This window comes from Otolemur garnettii, unplaced genomic scaffold, assembly GCF_000181295.1.
Source record: "Otolemur garnettii isolate 467f Iridium unplaced genomic scaffold, OtoGar3 scaffold00071, whole genome shotgun sequence".
Taxonomy (NCBI): Eukaryota; Metazoa; Chordata; class Mammalia; order Primates; family Galagidae; genus Otolemur; species Otolemur garnettii.
Genome location: NW_003852466.1, coordinates 5611388 through 5629592, shown reverse-complemented (window position 1 = coordinate 5629592; position 18205 = coordinate 5611388). Strand labels below are relative to the sequence as shown.

At 37.4% G+C, this 18205-nt stretch overlaps 2 protein-coding genes across 2 annotated transcripts; one reads left to right on the top strand and one right to left on the bottom strand.

Annotated features, from left to right (window-relative positions):
• Positions 1-2273: 2273 nt before the first annotated feature.
• On the top strand, positions 2274-17936 carry RP1 (RP1, axonemal microtubule associated). The gene is made up of 4 exons (XM_012807573.1): positions 2274-2382; positions 8546-9169; positions 9603-9774; positions 12325-17936. Exons 2-4 carry the CDS (start codon positions 8558-8560, stop codon positions 17934-17936), a joined length of 6396 nt encoding a protein of 2131 aa, XP_012663027.1. The 5' UTR covers positions 2274-2382; positions 8546-8557.
• LOC100952744 (cytochrome c, somatic) lies at positions 7143-7767 on the bottom strand. The gene has a single exon (XM_012807574.1). The coding sequence runs from the start codon at positions 7700-7702 to the stop codon at positions 7385-7387; it is 318 nt and encodes a 105-aa protein (XP_012663028.1). The 5' UTR covers positions 7703-7767; the 3' UTR covers positions 7143-7384.
• Positions 17937-18205: the final 269 nt, after the last annotated feature.

Below are 18205 nucleotides of genomic sequence, written 5' to 3'. Positions count from 1 at the left end.
AAAAAAAAAAAAAAAAAGAATGTTTTCTCAGATGAACTGAGTATTGAAGGAAGGGATGGCAAGGTGGGTGGCAATAGAAAGCTATGAGGAGGCATTGTAAGAAAAGGAAATAATATATGCAAAAACAAAGAGCCATATTTAAGAGAGGTCAAATAATTCAAATTACAGAGTAAATGTTGTGATGAAATTGAAAAAGTAGCCTGAAGTCAGATCACAATTTGTGTGGCAAGCAAGGGTGTGGGGTCATTTCAAAATAAAACATTTATGGCAAAACAATAATTTATACTTATTGAAACTTCTTATGACATTCAGGGACTTGCCAAACACATAATATGTATTATGTTATGTAACCCTCACAATGAGCTGATAAGGTAGATAGTTTTCTGCATTTAATGGCCAGGGAAATAGACCCAGAAGAATTAAGTAAATAGCCTGAGTGTTAAGTGAGGGAGGTAGGATTTGTACTGAAGTCTGACCAACTTTAATGAATGCACACCTAACCACTATCCACTGGCCCCCTGTCAGCAGTGACCAGACAGAATTTTATAGAATTTAGACATGATGAACGAGTAGTCTCAGAGGTCATGGCTATTGAAGGCATGAGCAGGGGAGAAGCCTAATATGAACTCTGTCATAGACGCCTCTAGCATTTTAGGATCAATAATTAAAGTGTGGGCTAGAGTTGGCAGCACTGGCAGCATCACCTTTATAATAAATGCAGACTCTCAGCTCTCACCCCAGATCTACTGAGTCAGACACTGCATTTTAACAAGAACCCCAGGACATTCGTGTGCACCTTCAAGCTAGAGAAGCAGTGGTTTAGATACACAATGGCATATGCCAAAGACAAGTGATGCCAGGGAAAAAGTGTGGTAGCACAACTGGGCAACAGGTGTACCTCTCTCCATTCCCAACTGGGTTTGTGGGAGTGGAGTGTATATTATGGGAGATGCTTAGAAAAGGAGTTCCTTTTCTGCTGTCTTACATCTAAGAAATTTTACTTTTCCTAAAAGTTCCCCAAAGGAATCAGTTTAGTTGAAAATCCTTCAGTGTCAAAATAGAGTTGATTGATATGAACTGTTTATCAGACATAGATTACACATTAGAACTCAAGAAAAAAGTCAAAAGAAATGCCTCATCAATCATTAGCTATTTTAGAGGTGATCTAACTCCAAACTTCAAAAATTTGTACTTTGATTTGCAGCTGCTAATGATGCCATTAATTCCTACTGCTGCCCTGTGAACACACATTTCCTCATTGATTCAATAGCGATGTCTTTGCGTAGATCACAATTATAAACAAGCTTTAATCAAAGTCAAACAGAATTGCTTCTGTCACCTATACCTCTCTCTCTCCCCTCCTTCCCTTCCTCTGTCTCTATTTCTTTCTCTTTTACTTTCTAATAGATGGTTTGTGCTGAAGTCTGTGTTTATGAGGCAGAGTGTACAGTTGTGTGATCTTTTTGCTTTTGTGATCTGTTTGGAGACATCATTGTAGGGCATATGCTTGAACCTGGTCCGTCTTCCTCAAAGGACCCCTTACCTTGTTTTTGTTGTTCAGAGCTGAGGCAGGAAGCCTTGTAAGAAATCTGATTAGGTGATGCATCTTCAAATCAGATTACACCAAAGGGGATCAGGTGCCATCTGGGGACTTCATATGTGACAAAGTCCTGAACCATGTTCAAATCCCTCCACCAGTAAACAAAACAGTGTGAGAGTTCTAGGTATGCTGAAGCATAAAATTATTTCACGTCCTCATGTGCTGCTCCTCTTCCTTGTCCTGTGTTATGCTCAGTAGCCAAGTTGTGTACAGCACAGTCATTTCCATTAGAATTACATTGATGAGGTAATGGGCGGGAGATCCTAAATTGATGAGGTGATGGGCAGGAGACCCTAAACAAAACAAACGCTTGGCTTCTTTTCTTTTCTTGTGACTATCCGGAGCAAATACTTAGGAACACTTATCAGAAAGGTAAAATGTCAAACAATTTCATTTTTGGCAGCAGAATAACATTTCCCCCCCTTTAACGCAAACAAATGAGGATTTAAGGTTGTCTGTGAGAGAAATGCTTGTGAATCTGTAAAGTATATTTTCTGGAGAACAACACTAGGTAAGCACAATAAAGCGAAAGTCTAATGAGGAAGATTTCAGGACTGCAGAGCATGCTAGGAACCGGTTAGTGCGTTCTGTCTGGCGATTAGCATCACCTTGGATTAAATTAATTGGCTGTACTCAATCCCTGGGTAGACACGTTGAGAGTAAATCCAAAGACATTAGTTTCTCTGCACAAAATAAGGTTACATATACAGTGACATTTATCTGAACTATTCAAACAACTTACCCATCTTTTCCTTTTCTTTATAAGGAAGTTTCAAGTTCTGGTAAGTACAAAACTATTTGAAATCTTTCTTTTGAAAATGATGTGTTTGCTAGTTGTATTTTGTTCTCTATTTTATATCTAGATATCTGTGTCCTATCCTTATTAGAAAAAGAATGAATGTTACTAGTAATCATTGCCTTTTATCCCACTATGTCAGCAATCTTCACAATATGCTGATATGGAAGCAAGAGGGCACTTCTGTATCAGGAAACCAAGCAATTCTAGTTTATTCAAATGAATAAAGTTTATTTTGGTTCTGCTTATAAAAGTGCTCTATACTAGTTATAGAAATCAGTGCAACATTAAAGAAAAAGGAAGCTTCTTGTAATTCAACAATGCTGTGACTACCACAGTGGTATCCTTCCTTTTTGAATCCCTTTTGCCCCAATTCTATCCCAGAGAGTTATAGATATTTGAAATGAACTAATCCTTGTAACATTGAGTTTTTGAATTACTGTAAGAATGAACATTCTGTCTGTATTAATTTTCTGTTTTATTATTTATGAATTGCCTGAATTCCTACTATGTGGTAGAAAATTAAATTTAAACTATAATTAGTGAAACAGCGTATGTATTTTTAAATTTGTTGTGTTTTGTCAAGTGACTGGGGGAGTGAAGAGTGAAGGCATAGTCCTTTCATTAAAGGCAACTACCTCTGTAAGTTGACCATCCAAGGGATTGTAACAAACTGGTCACCATATGGAAGTAGCAACATAAGGAATGTCCCTGGAGTATGTGTGGTACATGCCTGGTATATGAAAATTAGGTCAACTTAAGGAGGTGGTTAATGCAGGGAGGTGGTCAACTATGGAGGTTCGACTGTATTTCATTCTGAGCAGCACAGCCTTAAATGCAATGTCCAACACACTGAGTGCATGACTGAATCCATTGATGGCACAGATAAGCCTAACTATGGTTGAGACTAAGGAACAAAAGAGTGTTGAAAATATGCTAATTGTAAAAAGCAATTAAAGTATTTATGAGAGCTCCATGGTCTAACTTTAGGCAATGGCTCTTCTTTTTGCTGAGAAGCTGGGAGGTTATTGGTGACAAGATGTCAAGTTGGGGAGCGGTAAAGTGATTTTGTACACCAGCTTCCTTGTTACCTCTCTGGAAGTCAGTAGTAATGAAAGCGGAGGACCTTAATATACTATAATTTCCTGGTTATCTCTTCCCACCTCCACTTCTCTTTCATCCTAAACTTCTTGGAGAAGAATTAACCATTTCAGGCTGCTTTATTTGTTTGTCCCCTAGGGAGTCCCTAAGTATATTACTGCCTTATCCCAACTTTAGAGGGCTAGAATCAACCTTATTAATAAAAATGGATGTAAAGAAACATGGCATAATTTCCATCCAAGTCCTAATTGGTTTTTAAAACTGACTAGTAAAGTGGCACAATTAAGACAGGATCACTTACAGTTATGGAGGTCTGGTTTCACAAAAGGGGACACGATGCTGTCAGGACTTAAACATACTGCGAATCTTGCTCTCATGTGCTGGCTAGCTGCCACAGCATCTCTGCTTTCTTCCTGCATCTCCACTACACCCCCCAATCCTTCAGGCTGCATAAACCACCCCTCTTTGATATTCTCTTGGCATCCCACTCTTCTTCAAGTGTTATTGAATTACTCTGTGAACTTCCCATAGACCTGGTTAGAAATGCATATGGTTAGGACCGGGCAAAGCTTCCACTTTCTTTGGAAAGAATCTGGCTTGCATCCTCTTCTCTATGATAACACTGTGCACTGAATGAACATGAATTTTCATCTCATTTGTGTTTTACACACAAGACCCACCTTACCATGGGCTCTTAAGCCCTACCCTGAAAGTATCCAGTATCTTGACACTCCCTGAAACTTCCCCAGTGACATCTAGGAGTTCCCAGAGATTCTCTTATTTGCAGTGAGGATCAAACTTATATGTCTGCTTTGTTTTTGTTATAACTTCCTCATCAACAAGTTGCTGTCTGGTAGCCACCTGTTGTAGGTACCTTCTCTGCAAATGCTTCTCCACTGTTGGGCATCTGGCATGTTATCCAGGCATGGTACCTTCTGCTTCTGCCTTTCAAAACCAGTGCTCAGTGCTGGGCAGCAGTGGGATAGGGAAATGAGGGCTGCCTTTCTCCTATTATTGCTTTTATCTTTCATATTCTCCCTTCTGGTCCCAGGATGAAATATATTTTTTTTCTTATTTTAGCCAAAAATGAACCAAACCAAACTATCCACAAACATCTTAGCATATTGGCTCACATAAATGTGTTTACAAAGTGATCACCAGGTTAACAGTTCTCCAAATAGTGAGATCCAGGCAGAAAACAAGTGACTTTAAAAGTCTCTTAATGTAGTTACACATACATAAATATCATTTTCCAAAATTAGTGAAAAATGTATCTCAAATGTTATTCATTTGAAATAATTTGAAATGAACATGTAAATAAACCAACCCGAAAAGTAATTGGAGGCAAAGAGTTCTGAAGTCTTATTTAGATACAGAATGAATTCATTCTCCTTACGGTTGATGAGGGCATGGAGATTAAGCAGCCAGCCCAAGGTCAGAGTACAGTTTATCAGATGAGGATGAGAAGAGGTCACAGTTTTGCTGACTCCATCTCCATCGCAAAGCCGGATTCCCCAGCTCCTGATGCACACACCTGCTGCTACACTACAGCTACCTTTTGGTCTTGAGCACTATAATTACTTTAGACCTCTGCAGAAAGGAGAAGGAGAGACTGATCTTCAAATGCTTTTTCCTAAATTACATATAAATAAGATTTGCAAATTGGATTGGAAATATATGAAGATACTTAGAGAGTAGGTTGCAAACATTTATGTAGGTGATTTGGGCCAGATTTATGGCTGATTTATAATGATAAACATGCCTTTTCCCATCTCTATAACACCAATTATATCTATTTTTTTATTCCATTTATCTTCAAGGATGGAGGGCTTTCTTACTTTGTCAAAAGACACTAATAATTACATTGATTTAAAACAGTAGGAAATAGACAAAAAAGGACACAAGGAAAAATAAGCCCAGAACCAAATAAACTCCAAGCTGCTCATTTGTAAATCAGACTCTCGTTTCACTGAGAATCGGAAAAGAAAAACCTCAGTGGTTTGCTGAAAATGTCTCTTCTTGAATTCCCTCTCAAAGTTTTAATTTTAGAACTACTAGTGGGAGCAGTTACCAGATTGTACCATTGTTAGCAGCCCACAGCAATTTCATCTTTCATTCAAAGAACATTAGTGTAGTGCGCTGTTTCCCAAAGCAGATAAGTGATTGTCAGATGATTTGCCTGCATTTTCTCCAATCTGCAGTGGAAACATCTGATGCTTTCTTAATATACATGTGGCCCTTATTTAAGGAACTATGTGATACCTTCCTCCTAGAACTTAACGCCAGGTACATTTTCCTCCAAAAAATGGAGCTCATTTGATTCTATCCAATAGACAGTTTGAAACAGACAATTTGAACTTTAAAACCTTTTCCTGTTTCCCACTTTCCCTTTATTGCTAGGACCTGAAGGACTAAAATGATGAATTATAAAACTTTGGATAGGCTCAGCGCCTGTGGCTCAAGCGGCTAAGGCGCCAGCCACATACACCTAAGGCGGTGGGTTCGAATCCCTAGCCCCGGCCCGCCAAACAACAATGATGGCTGCAACCAAAAAATGGCCAGGCGTTGTGGTGGGCGCCTGTAGTCCCAGCTACTTGGGAGGCTGAGGCAGGAGACTCCCTTGAGCCCAGGAGTTGGAGGTTGCTGTGAGTGTGATGCCATGGCACTCTACCCAGGGGGATAGCTTGAGACTCCGTCTCAAAAAAAAAAAAAAAACCAAAAAACAAAACTCTGGATAGTTTCTGATTTGTGTCTCTTTTTTTGTTATTTTTAAAACTGTGCAGTATTAACTGTTAATTTTAAAGATTCACAAAATTTAGCAATGTATTAAAGACACAAACATTATCTATAATCCTGCCATCCAGAGATAACCACCATCAACAACAGGCTGTTATATATTTCTGGACTTTTCCCCATTCCCATAATCATGTGCTATGTAATGATGTTTCAGTCAGCAGTGTAATACATATGACAATGGTCTCAAAAGATTTTTTTTTTTTTTGTGACCTATGATTTTTGTTTTTAATTATGTTATGATCACACATAATTTTAAAATTTGTGTATATCTCTTCTATTTTAATCCACGTAATGAGTTGGCAAAAGCACCATTACCAATCACACACAATACAGTTGTTAAACAGTTTTATGTGTTTCTGAAGAGTTGTTGAAAGACAATCCCAAATTATAACTTAGCCTGACTTAGGTAGTAAATAATTCAAGTTTAATTTGCCATTTCTTGACATATTGACTTTTAAAAGCATGGCCTTATAGATTGTCTATAAGAGAAATGTTAAATATTCTTTATTTGACGTTACACATAAACCACACTAAAATGCCTTTCGATAAATAAAAGGCAGCATTTTAGTAGATCCAGGGAAATTAGATTGGCATAATAAAGATTAAAAGTACAAAGCAAACATTGCTACCTTCTCTCCAGCCCTCACCTTTAATAGGCTAACGGAACACCAATTAAAACATCAGTGAGTCTTGCTTGGTTCTGAGACAGTGAGGGGATTTCTCCAGTATTTAAATATATTCACATTATCAGTTATATAAATCTTAATATAAAACCAATCTTCGATAGACTTTGGGATGGCAATTGACTACCTTTGTGAAAAGGTAAACATCACTAAATCTGAACATATCTTTAGAAATGGAAAACAGTGATAGCATTTATTGAACTGGAATCACTATCAAAATCCAAAAAACCGATCATATTCATTTAACCACAAGCCAGTCTTAGTTAAATCGGGACTGTCCAACAAAAATATTCTGTCACTCATTCATGATCTGAATTCTGGTAAATGAGACCAATCAAATTATGGTACACATAAAAAAAAAGCCATGAGATATTTCTCTTTTGTAATAAATAAGGCAATGGCCAACTATTACTCATTTGTAGCTTTTTTGAGATAAGCTATCAAGTCTGCCCTTTCTCCCTTCTTCTTAATGCCAGCGAAGATCATTTTTGTTCCAGGGATGTACTTCTTGGGATTCTCCAAATACTCCATCAGTGTGTCCTCTCCCCAGGTTATGCCTTTGTTCTTATTGGCATCTGTGTAAGAGAAGCCAGCAGCCTGACCTGTCTTCCTCCCAAAGAGGCCATGGAGATTTGGCCCAGTTTTGTGCTTGCCTCCTTTTTCCACAGTATGGCACTGGGCACACTTCTGAACAAAAATCTTCTTGCCTTTCTCAACATCACCCATATTTAATTCGCTCTTTGGTTGCTGACAGTACCAAAATCCCGAGCTGGAAGTCGGACGTCCCGCTCTCTAAGTCCAAGGACACGCCGGGCCTCAAAAGATTTTAATACTGTATTTTACTGTACCTTTTCTATATTTAGATATGTTTAGATACATAAATACATAAACACTGTGTTGTAATTGCCTACAATATTCAGGACGGAAACATGCTGTACAGGTTTGTAGCCTAGAAGCAATAGGCTATATGAACTAGGTATGTAGTAGGGTATATCATCTAGGTTTGTGTAGATTTAAACTCAGATATGTGATGTTCATATGAGGCTGAAATTTCCTAATGATGCATTTCTCAGACTGTATCCTCATTTTTAAGCCAGAATATGTTTTACAAGGTTTTTTTGCTGAGTAATAGGTCCCAATCATATTTCTATGCTAAAAAATATAGCTCAGTGAAACTGTGTTTAATGGTTGCATAGTTTTCCATTGGTTAGCAATATGTCATGATGATATTTACAAGCCAAAAATACATATCTATAAAGTTGTGTTGTTGATGGTTGCATAGTTTTCCATTGCATGAGTGTACATGTCATTATTTACTTTGGCCTTTATAATGCACAGAGGTTGTTTTTAATTTTTAAATTATAAATATCCTTACTTAACCGTTTCATTTATGTCTTATTGTAAGTCCCATAAAACTATCTTTCAAAATTAACAGGTATAATGAATGAATACATGAATAAAAGAATAACTCCCAGGAATATCCTGGATGTCTACAGCTATACTCACGTACTTGCATTACTCTCTGTGGTGCTGTCATTCAGGAGATGAACAATTTTCTTTCCTCTCTAGGTCTCAGCCAAAATGAGTGAAACCCCTTCTACTACTTTTTCCATGATTCATCCTATTTCTTCTGAAGGTCAAGTTCCCTCTCGCTATTCCAGTGTAACTAATCCAATTGTGGCCAAACGGATCAGCTTCTACAAGAGCGGAGACCCTCAATTCGGTGGGGTCAGGGTGGTGGTCAACCCTCGTTCCTTTAAGACTTTTGATGCTTTGCTGGATAACTTGTCCAGGAAGGTACCCCTGCCTTTCGGAGTGAGGAACATCAGCACCCCGCAGGGAAGGCACAGCATCACGCGCCTGGAGGATCTGGAGGATGGCGAGTCTTACCTGTGCTCTCACGGCAGGAAGGTGCAGCCGGTGGACTTGGACAAGGCCCGTCGGCGTCCGCGGCCCTGGCTCAGCAGTCGAGCAGTCAGTGCGCATGTGCCGCCCTGCCCCATAGCCGCTGCAGCTCCCGGCATGCCCCGCGGGCCGAGGAAGCTGGTGGTTTTCAGGAATGGCGACGCACGGACGAAGCGAGCAGTCCTTCTGAGTAGGAGGGTCACCCAGAGCTTCGAGGCTTTTCTGCAGCACCTGACGGTGGTCATGCAGTGCCCAGTGGTCAAGCTGTACTCCACAGATGGAAGGAGGGTGAGCAGTTGAGGGGCTTCTCACATCTGAGCTCGCGTTGGATGTGCTGTGTGTTCGCTTGCGTGTGTGCATGTGTATATGAGTGTGAGTGTTTGTGTGAGCCCATGAACGGTGTGTGTTTTCTGGTGAGAATCTGACAGGGGTCTCTTATTTGGCCCACCTTCCCTCCCCTTTTCTGTTTCCTGAGCATCATTATTGACAATATTTTTTGAAAATGAGGGACCAAGAGTAGTATTTTTTAAAGGGGAATCTGAGCTGCTCCCCCACCCTGGCCCCGCATTTGGTGTTTCCAATTTTTTTTTTCTCCTCTTTGGTGGGAAAAGTATCTTTTTAAAGCCTGAGAGGGTGTAGAGTTGATTTAAAGTCGTAAAAGTATCCTATGGAAAGAGCAAAACTTTCCCAAGAAGGATCGTAACTCTTTGGTTTCTTCTAGGTTTCCAGTCTACAGGCAGTGGTTCTGAGCTCTGGAGCTGTGGTAGCAGCAGGAAGGGAGCCTTTTAAACCAGGAAATTATGGCATTCAAAAGTACTTGCTTCCTGCTAGACTGCCAGGGATCTCTCGTCGTGTGCACCCCAAGGGAAATGTGAGGCCAGAAAGAAGAAAGAGTAAGTCACTTATACAACCCATATTTTTAGCCTTGATATGTATTTTTTTCCTTCAACAACAAAAACTCATGCTTATGTCACCAATTTCCTTCATTACAGAAGAGAAAATACGAGAGGATTAAAAACAGTCTAGACTATATTGGTTATATTTATAGTTGGAAGGACTTATGCAGATTACCTGATAATTTTTTTACACTTTTTCCAATGACATATTTATTTAAATTCATGAGGTATGCTTTTTTGCATAAAATATATAGTTAAAAATGTCAGCATTTCTTGCTTTGGAGAGGAATTCTGTGGATCTATGTAAGTGACACCTCTGGTAGTTGCAGAGTTTTCTCTAAATATACTGTGCAGCATTCATATCTGAGCTCAGTAGGTCAGTGGAGCGACTGTATTTTGTCAAATTTATGCTGTATACTCTACTGTCTGAAGTTATTCCTGTGAAAATCACGGGTCTTTAAATTCACTTTTGATTTATTAAAAATAGTTTCATGCAGCTAATTCATATTGTTTAACAATAATTTAGGTTCCTTAGCCTCTGCTGTAATGATGTGGGATTATCTTTTGGATAGGGAAGAAAGAGGGCCTCTTGAAGCCCAAGGCTATAAATTCCCTATGCAGGCATGGCTAATGTCATTATTAATTGTACTCAATATTTCTAGGCAGACTTTAGCTCTTTGCTGAGGTACTGATTGGCATTTATACTTGTTTTCACTTTTGTTCTCTTTAGACATGGGAGAATTTATATTTTAGCTAGTAGTCTTCTCTTATTTTTAATGAGGATGAACTCATTTATTATTTATTGTTGTCATTTAATTACTTTGTGGTGGATGTATTCAATGGACAATTATTAATGCTCCTATTTGGCTTCCTTTTTTTTTTTTTTTTTTTTGGAGACAGAGCCTCAAGCTGTCCCCCTGGGTAGAGTGCCGTGGCATTACAGCTCACAGCAACCTCCAACTCCTGGGCTCAAGCGAGTCTCCTGCCTCTGCCTCCCAAGTAGCTGGGACCACAGGCGCCCACCACAACGCCCGGCTATTTTTTGGTTGCAGCCGTCATTGTTGTTTGGAGGGTCTGGGCTGGGGATTTGAACCCGCCACCTTAGGTGTACGTGGCTGGCGCCTTAGCCGGTTGAGCTATAGGCGCCGAGCCGGTATTTGGCTTCCTAATGCTATATGTTATACGTATGGTAGTACTATTTCATTTTGGTCATTTTACTAAAATGATTATATATATTTTTTAAAGGCTTAAAAAATTTATTTATTTATTTTTTGAGACAGAGTCTCACTTTGTTGCCCTGGATAGAGTGCTGTGGCATTATAGCTCACAGCAACCTCAGAGATTGTCTTGCTTAAGCCTTCTCTGAATAGCTAGGACTGCAGGAGCTCGCCACAGCTAGGTTTTTCTGTTTTTCTATTGACAAGATGGGTGTCTCGCTCTTGCTCACGCTGGTCTCAAACTCCTGAGCTCAGGCTTTTCACCCTGCTCAGCCTCCCAGAGTGGTAGGTTCACAGGTGTGATCCACTGTGCCTGGCCTAAAATAATTTATTGTTTTTACCTGATAATGGGTTGTTAAATATGATTTTTGATTACTTTAGGGAATCTGAGGGTTTTATTACATTTTACTTCAAAAAATTAGAAGTGAGATATTTTTATTTACAATTTCAGTGAAAGTATAGAAGAAATAAGAGAAGATATTTCTGGTTTTTAACTTTGAAATGTTAAAGGTGTTTACCTGATGGCAAGTGTATGCAAATCTGTACAGACTGCTAATAGAAATTTGATTGAATTTAAGAAGCGGGAGTGCCATGAGTAATCAGTTAATGCTAAAGATCCACATTAAAAAGAACCTAATATCCAGGCTTAAGTCTAACTCTGTTCTCTAAATTGGTATAGCTGATTTATTATATGTAGGATCCAAAAGAGAACAGTAAATATTAATTAAAAGTGATTAGTGAATAGTAAATTGAAAGTTATTACTTTATTAATCCAGTCTTAAATAAATTCTAAAAATGTTTCTGATTTCATAAAGCTACAGATATCTCTTTTGGTTATATGCAGATAGGAAAATGAGTACCACCATAAATTATTATTTTCCCTGTTTGAATAGATAAGCAGTTCTTAGTTAGACTATAGTTTCAGTATTGGGAAACAAAATGGCAAAAGAAAAACCTACAAAAGAATTTTATTTTTTGGTAGAATCCTTAGAAATTTATGTGTTTTTTAATTAAAATGACCTTATTAAATGTGTTAAAATGAAAATTCTGTGAATCTCCTCATTGAAATGGAATTATAGGTCTTTTATAAAGCATGGTTTGAAGAAATGTACTAATATTACAGTAAGTTTTCTCAAATAACCATTAAATATATAGAGCTCAAAAATCTATCAATAATATTATATTATGAAGTACAGAAAATATTTTTTTTACTAATTATTTCCTTTTTTCTTTTCTTTCTTTGCTGCCTATTCCACTGGATGTTTATTACTTCTCTGCCTTCCATATTATATTTTGATGTGGGTATCTTTTATTCTTAAAATCTTGAAAGTGAGCATACGTATGCCTTCAAGTACAAAGTCTCAGATTTATTCTGTTTCTTCTGACAAAACACATAACAATGATTGCTACTCAGACTGTTCTTTTGCTCCTGAACATTACTTGGCCTTAGAAAAAAATGATTCTCAGAGTTTATCAATATATCCTTCTGAAGATGATATTGAGAAGGCAATTATTTTTAATCAAGATGGCACTATGACAGTTGAGATGAAAGTTCGATTCAATATAAAAGAGGAGGAAACCATAAAATGGACAACCACTGTCACTAAAGCTGATCTTTCTAATAATGATGAGAAGAGTGAGATAAGGAATATTTCAAGAAAAATAGACAGTGGATCTCCTAGTTTAGAGCTTACAAAATGTTCACTGTCTGCAGATGTCTCACCTCTGGCAAAAGGCTTCAATAAAGGGGGCAATTTGGCAGAAGAGTTAAATGCTGAAATGACAGATCAAGAGGCTGAAACGTGCAGTTCTGCTAGTTGGGAGAATGCTGCTATGGACACAGATATCATTCAGGGAAGTCAGGGTCAAGCAAAGCATCATTTTTATAGGCCCCCTACACCTGGACCAAGGAGAGTAAGACAGAAGAAATCTGTGATAGGGAGTATGACCTTAATGTCTGAAACTGAGGTTCAGGAGAAAATGATTGGACAGTTTTCTTATAGTGAAGAAAGGGAACGTGGGGAAAACAAATCTGAGTATCACATGTTCACACATTCTTGCAGTAAAATGTCATCAGTATCTAATAAACCAGTACTTGTTCAGATCAATAACAATGAACAGATGGAGTCATCGTTAGATAGAAAACAGAAAAGTAGACTGGTCAAATCAAGTGCAGTAAGTGCTGGTGTTATAGAAATTACAAGTCAGAAGATGTTAGAGATGTCTAATAATGGCTTGCCATCAGCTATATCAGAGAATTCAATTGTGGAAGAAGGTGTAGTTGACAGTATTATTTCAGACAACAAAACTTGTATCAAGAACTTCAGAACTTATGATAACACCAATGATAGGTTCAGTCCTGTTTCGGCAGATGCAACTCATTTTTCAAGTAACAACTCTGGAACTGACAAAAGTATTTCTGAAGCTCCACCATCAGCATCCTCTATTGTCAACACAGGAATTGACAGACTAATTAATGAATTTGCTCAATGTGGTTTAACAAAACTTCCAAAAAATGAAAAAAAGAGTTTGTCTTCTGTTACTGGCAAAAAGAAAAGGAAGTCACGACAACAGGTAATAAGCTCCAGGTATCAGGAAGGGCAGATTACAGCTAAAGGGATGCCCAATAAGAAAGAGAGAATAAACATAGGTGGTAGAATTGCACGAGAACCCATATTGCAAGATTCCCACAGTCTCCTTAGAGGAGGGATACTTTGTGAGGAAGACTTACAGGCAAGTGATATAGTCATTAAATCAGATCATCTTCGTTCCAAAAGTAATTTTAATACCATGATTTCTAAGAATTTCTCCAGAAATAAATTAAATACTAAAAATCCTAAAGTTCAAGGACTTTTAGTGAAAAGGAAATCCAGACCACGAAAGAAAGTAAGTTTAGGAAGACCTAAAAAAAGAGAAATTGGTCAAGGAGATAACTTGTTTCCTCATAATGAATCTAAATATTGCAAAAGTACTTTTGAAGATCAGAGTTTATTTCATGTATTTAACCTCCTTGAGCAAAACCCCAAAACTTCTCAAGCAGAAATGGCATCTGGGTATTTGAAAGGAATGTCAAAGAAGAGTTTAATTTCAAAAGTTAACGATTCACACATAACTTTAAGAGGCCAGAAAAAACAAAAAAAGGATAAATTGAAATCAGGTGCTATTGTAAGTAAACAACATGCTACAACCAGGGCAAATTTCTTAGCTTCTTTGAAAAAAGATGGTTTTTCTGAGGATATTGCCCATCATTCTGTTCAAAATTACATACATAGTTGGTTGCAGGACATAAATCCATATCTAACTTTACAACCTAGAAAATTAGCTCCAATATGCAAAAATGAAATAAGTGTGATAAGTTCTAACAATAATGATTTTCCAGGGAAGAATCCTCTTATAAGTTATGGAAAAAGAAATAATATTCTTATGAAAAGTAATAAGCACATAACTAAAAAAGCCAATTTGGCAGGAGATAATCTGTATGGAGAGGGAGGCAAATCTCTTACTGTGAAAGATAATGATGAAGAACTTACCAATGATTTCTGTGAGAGCCTGGTTGGATCTTTGAATGATGCTTACTTGATTTCATTGCATGAACATGATGCTTTGTCACAGTTAGCTCTTAATGATCATAATACTAAAAGTCATGTGTCTGCTGAAAAATCAGAACCAGAGATAAACCTTGTTTACCAAGAAATTAATCCAACTAGAAAAGGGCAAAATGTAGAGGCTGCTATTCAAGTAGGTCCTATGGAAGAGGAAAATCGAAAAGACCTCTTACCAGTCCTGTTGCTTCGTGAACTTCAAGCTTCAGTTCCTGGTATTCATAAGACTCAAAATGGAGTTGTTCAAATGCCAAGTTCCCTTCCAGATGTTCCTTTTCCTTCTGTAATATGTAATTCATCCACTAATCTCCTTCTAGCTTGGCTCTTGGTGCTAAACTTAAAGGGAAATATCAATAGCTTCTGTCAAGGTGATGCTCACAAGACTACCAAGAGATCTTCAGAAACACTTGCATTGTTGGAGATTTTAAAGCACATTGCCATCAAAGAGGAAGCTGATGACTTAAAGGCTGCTGTTGACAGTTTAGTGGAGTCAACCACAAATCATTTCAGACTCAGTGAGAAAGAAGAAAATGTAGTTCCAGCAGGTCTTTCTGAAAATTATTCCACAGCCAGCACTCAGAGAGTTCCTGAGTGTAATGAAAACAAAAGAACACAGAAAATATTATCTTTGGATAGAGGCAGCTCTGCCAGTGAGGTCTGTGCCCCTGAAGTCTGTGTTTTGGGAATGACTTGCTCTCCTTGTGAGATGAACACTACAAATAAGAATTATTCTCCAAAAGAGTCTGGTAACCCCAGTGACACTTTTAGTCCTAGTGATGATTATGCCATGGATCAGACCTCCATGAATACGGCTTCTTTCCTAGGAGAGGTCTGTTCACTCACTGATGCTGTTTCTTCCCATAAGGCTTGTGCTCAAAAGGAGAATCATATCAATGAGGCGTCATGCCCAAATGATGAATCCTACATTCCTGTCAAAGTCTTCAATACCACTGACTTTTTAAATTCCAAAGAAAACACATATACTGATAACTTGGAATTAACTGAAGGGTTAAAAAGAGATGACAAAGTTGAGAAAGACCTAAATATTTTGTCAGACCCTGGTTATAAAAATGGCTTTAATACATTGGTGTCACATCAAAATGTCATTAATTTAAGCCGCTGTGGTGGTGTGCTAAAGGAAACTGAACTGGAATTTGATAAGAAACATAGTTCTCTAGATGAATTTGAAAATTGTTCACTACAGAAATTTCAGGATAAAAGTGCACATCCATCCTTTGATAGGGAAGAATCAAGGACTTCTGAAGAACCAGACTCAATAACTAACAGTGTGACTTCAAGTGAAAGAAATATTTCAGAATTGGAATCTTCTGAAGAGTTAGAAAGCCAGGACATTGGTATGTTTAATACAGAGGTAAATGCTGGAGAGCAAGCCACTGAAGAATTAATCAAAAAAGAATTAGAGGATAGTAAAAATTTAGAATTGATAGATATCTCTAATAGGAACATTATAGAAGAAGAAAGAAAAAATGGTGTAATTTGTGAGACAATCAGTAAAAGGATGACACCACCTTCTTTAGTTTTTTGCTATGATTCAAAATTAAATAGTGAAAAGGAGACCAATGAAAGAGAAAGTAACATGAGGGTAAAAACAATGGTGAAAAGCATGGAAACTGGAAGTTATTCAGAGTCCTCTCATGATTTCAAAAGAGGCTTTAGAACTCCAGTGACTTCTGATTGGTCAGATTATAGACCAGATAGTGACAGTGAACAGCCTTATAAAACTTCCAGTGATGACCACAATGATAGTGGTGAACTTGCTCAAGAGAAAGAATATAATATGGGATTTGTTAAAAGGGCAATAGAGAAGCTTTATGGTAAAACAGAGATTGTAAAACCATCTTTTTTTCCTACACACAGATCTCAGGTTTGCCCTTACAATTCTGTGGAATTTCAGAGTGTGAGGAAATCAGGTATTTATGATTCTGAAGGTCATTCATTTGGCTCTTCTGAACATGTATCTAGTAGTTCACCTATGTTGCAGGAATTCGAGGAGGAAAGACAAAATAAACGTACTATTAATGTGAGGGATAATTATGGGGGTAACAGTATAGAATCTGATACAAAACAAAATGATTATAAGAGAATTCTGGGAGAGGTAGAGGAAGGAGTACTGATTGACAAAGGCAAATGGCTCCTGAAAGAAAATCATTTGCTAAGGGTGTCATCTGAAAATCCTGGCATGTGTGGCAGTGGCGATACCACATCAGTGGATACTTTACTTGATAATAACAGCAATGAGGTACCATATTCACATTTTGGAAATTTGGCCCCAGGTCCAAGCATGGCTGAACTATCCTCTTCAGAACTGGAGGAACTAACTCAACCCCTTGAACTAAAATGCAGTTATTTTAACATGCCTCATGCTAGTGATTCTGAGCCTTTTTGTGACGATTTATTAGATGTTAGCAACAAAATCTATGCCAAGGAAAGAATACCAAATCATCATAGAGAGGAGAAAGGTAATCTTCAGTCAGAAAAAGTATGTACATCTGTCACTCATGCTTTTACGCCTGCTGGTAACAAAGTCCACCCTGTTTCTGATGATGCTATTAAAAACCAGCCATTGCCCAGAAATAATATGATTAATAGTGTGCTTCAAGAAGGTGACTCTTTGGATAAACTCTATGCTCTTTGTGGTCAACATTGCCCAATATTAAATGTTATTATCCAACCTGTAAATGAGGAAGACCGAGGATTTGCATATCGCAAAGAATCTGATATTGAAAATGCCTTGGGTTTTCATTTGTGGATGAAAATATACCCATGCTTACTAAAGTCAAACAAAAACATGTTCAGGAATAAGAACAATGAAGGAGGTATGAGAAAAGAATTTATTGATGATGCCATTGGGGATACATCTGATCAACTTTATTTCAGTTACATATTTGACTTGATGGATAAAAGAAGAAAACAAAAGAGAATTAAGTTCTTAGAAGTAGTGGAAGAAAGTGATTTTAAAAAATTTCAATCATATTTAAAGAAAAGATTTTGTATGAATTTCTGGCATACATTGTTAGTTGTGGGTGATATAAATTCAAATACACAAGACCCTAGCAGTTGGATAAATGAAATATTTAAAGCAGTTGATGAGAATAACAACTTGTTGAATAACAGATTTCAGAGCTTAAGAACAAATCTCAACCAATTAATAAGAGCAAATATCAACTATCATTTCTCTTTTGAAATGCTTGGTCAAGCATGCCTGTTAGATATTTGCCAAGTTGAGATATCCTTAAATATTAGCAATGTAAACATACTAGAAATACTTTGTTTTTTTGAGGGTGAAAATATTTTCATTTGGCAAGAGGAAACCAATTAAATTTAATTGATTTTGAAAGCACCGATGAGTAAGAATATTTATAATTTCAATATCAGTACAGCCTTTCTCTGTCAATACATCTTTCCCCCATAATAAGATGAAGCATGTGTAATGGATTTGGTCTAGATAACCTCTAAGAATTTCTTACTTCCTTAAAATGAGTTTACTTTAAGAAAACTTACCCTTGGATAAATTAATTTGACTTTTATCTTTTCTCTGTTTATTTTTCTAACAATTAGAGACTCAGTTTCTATTTTGTTATGAAGATT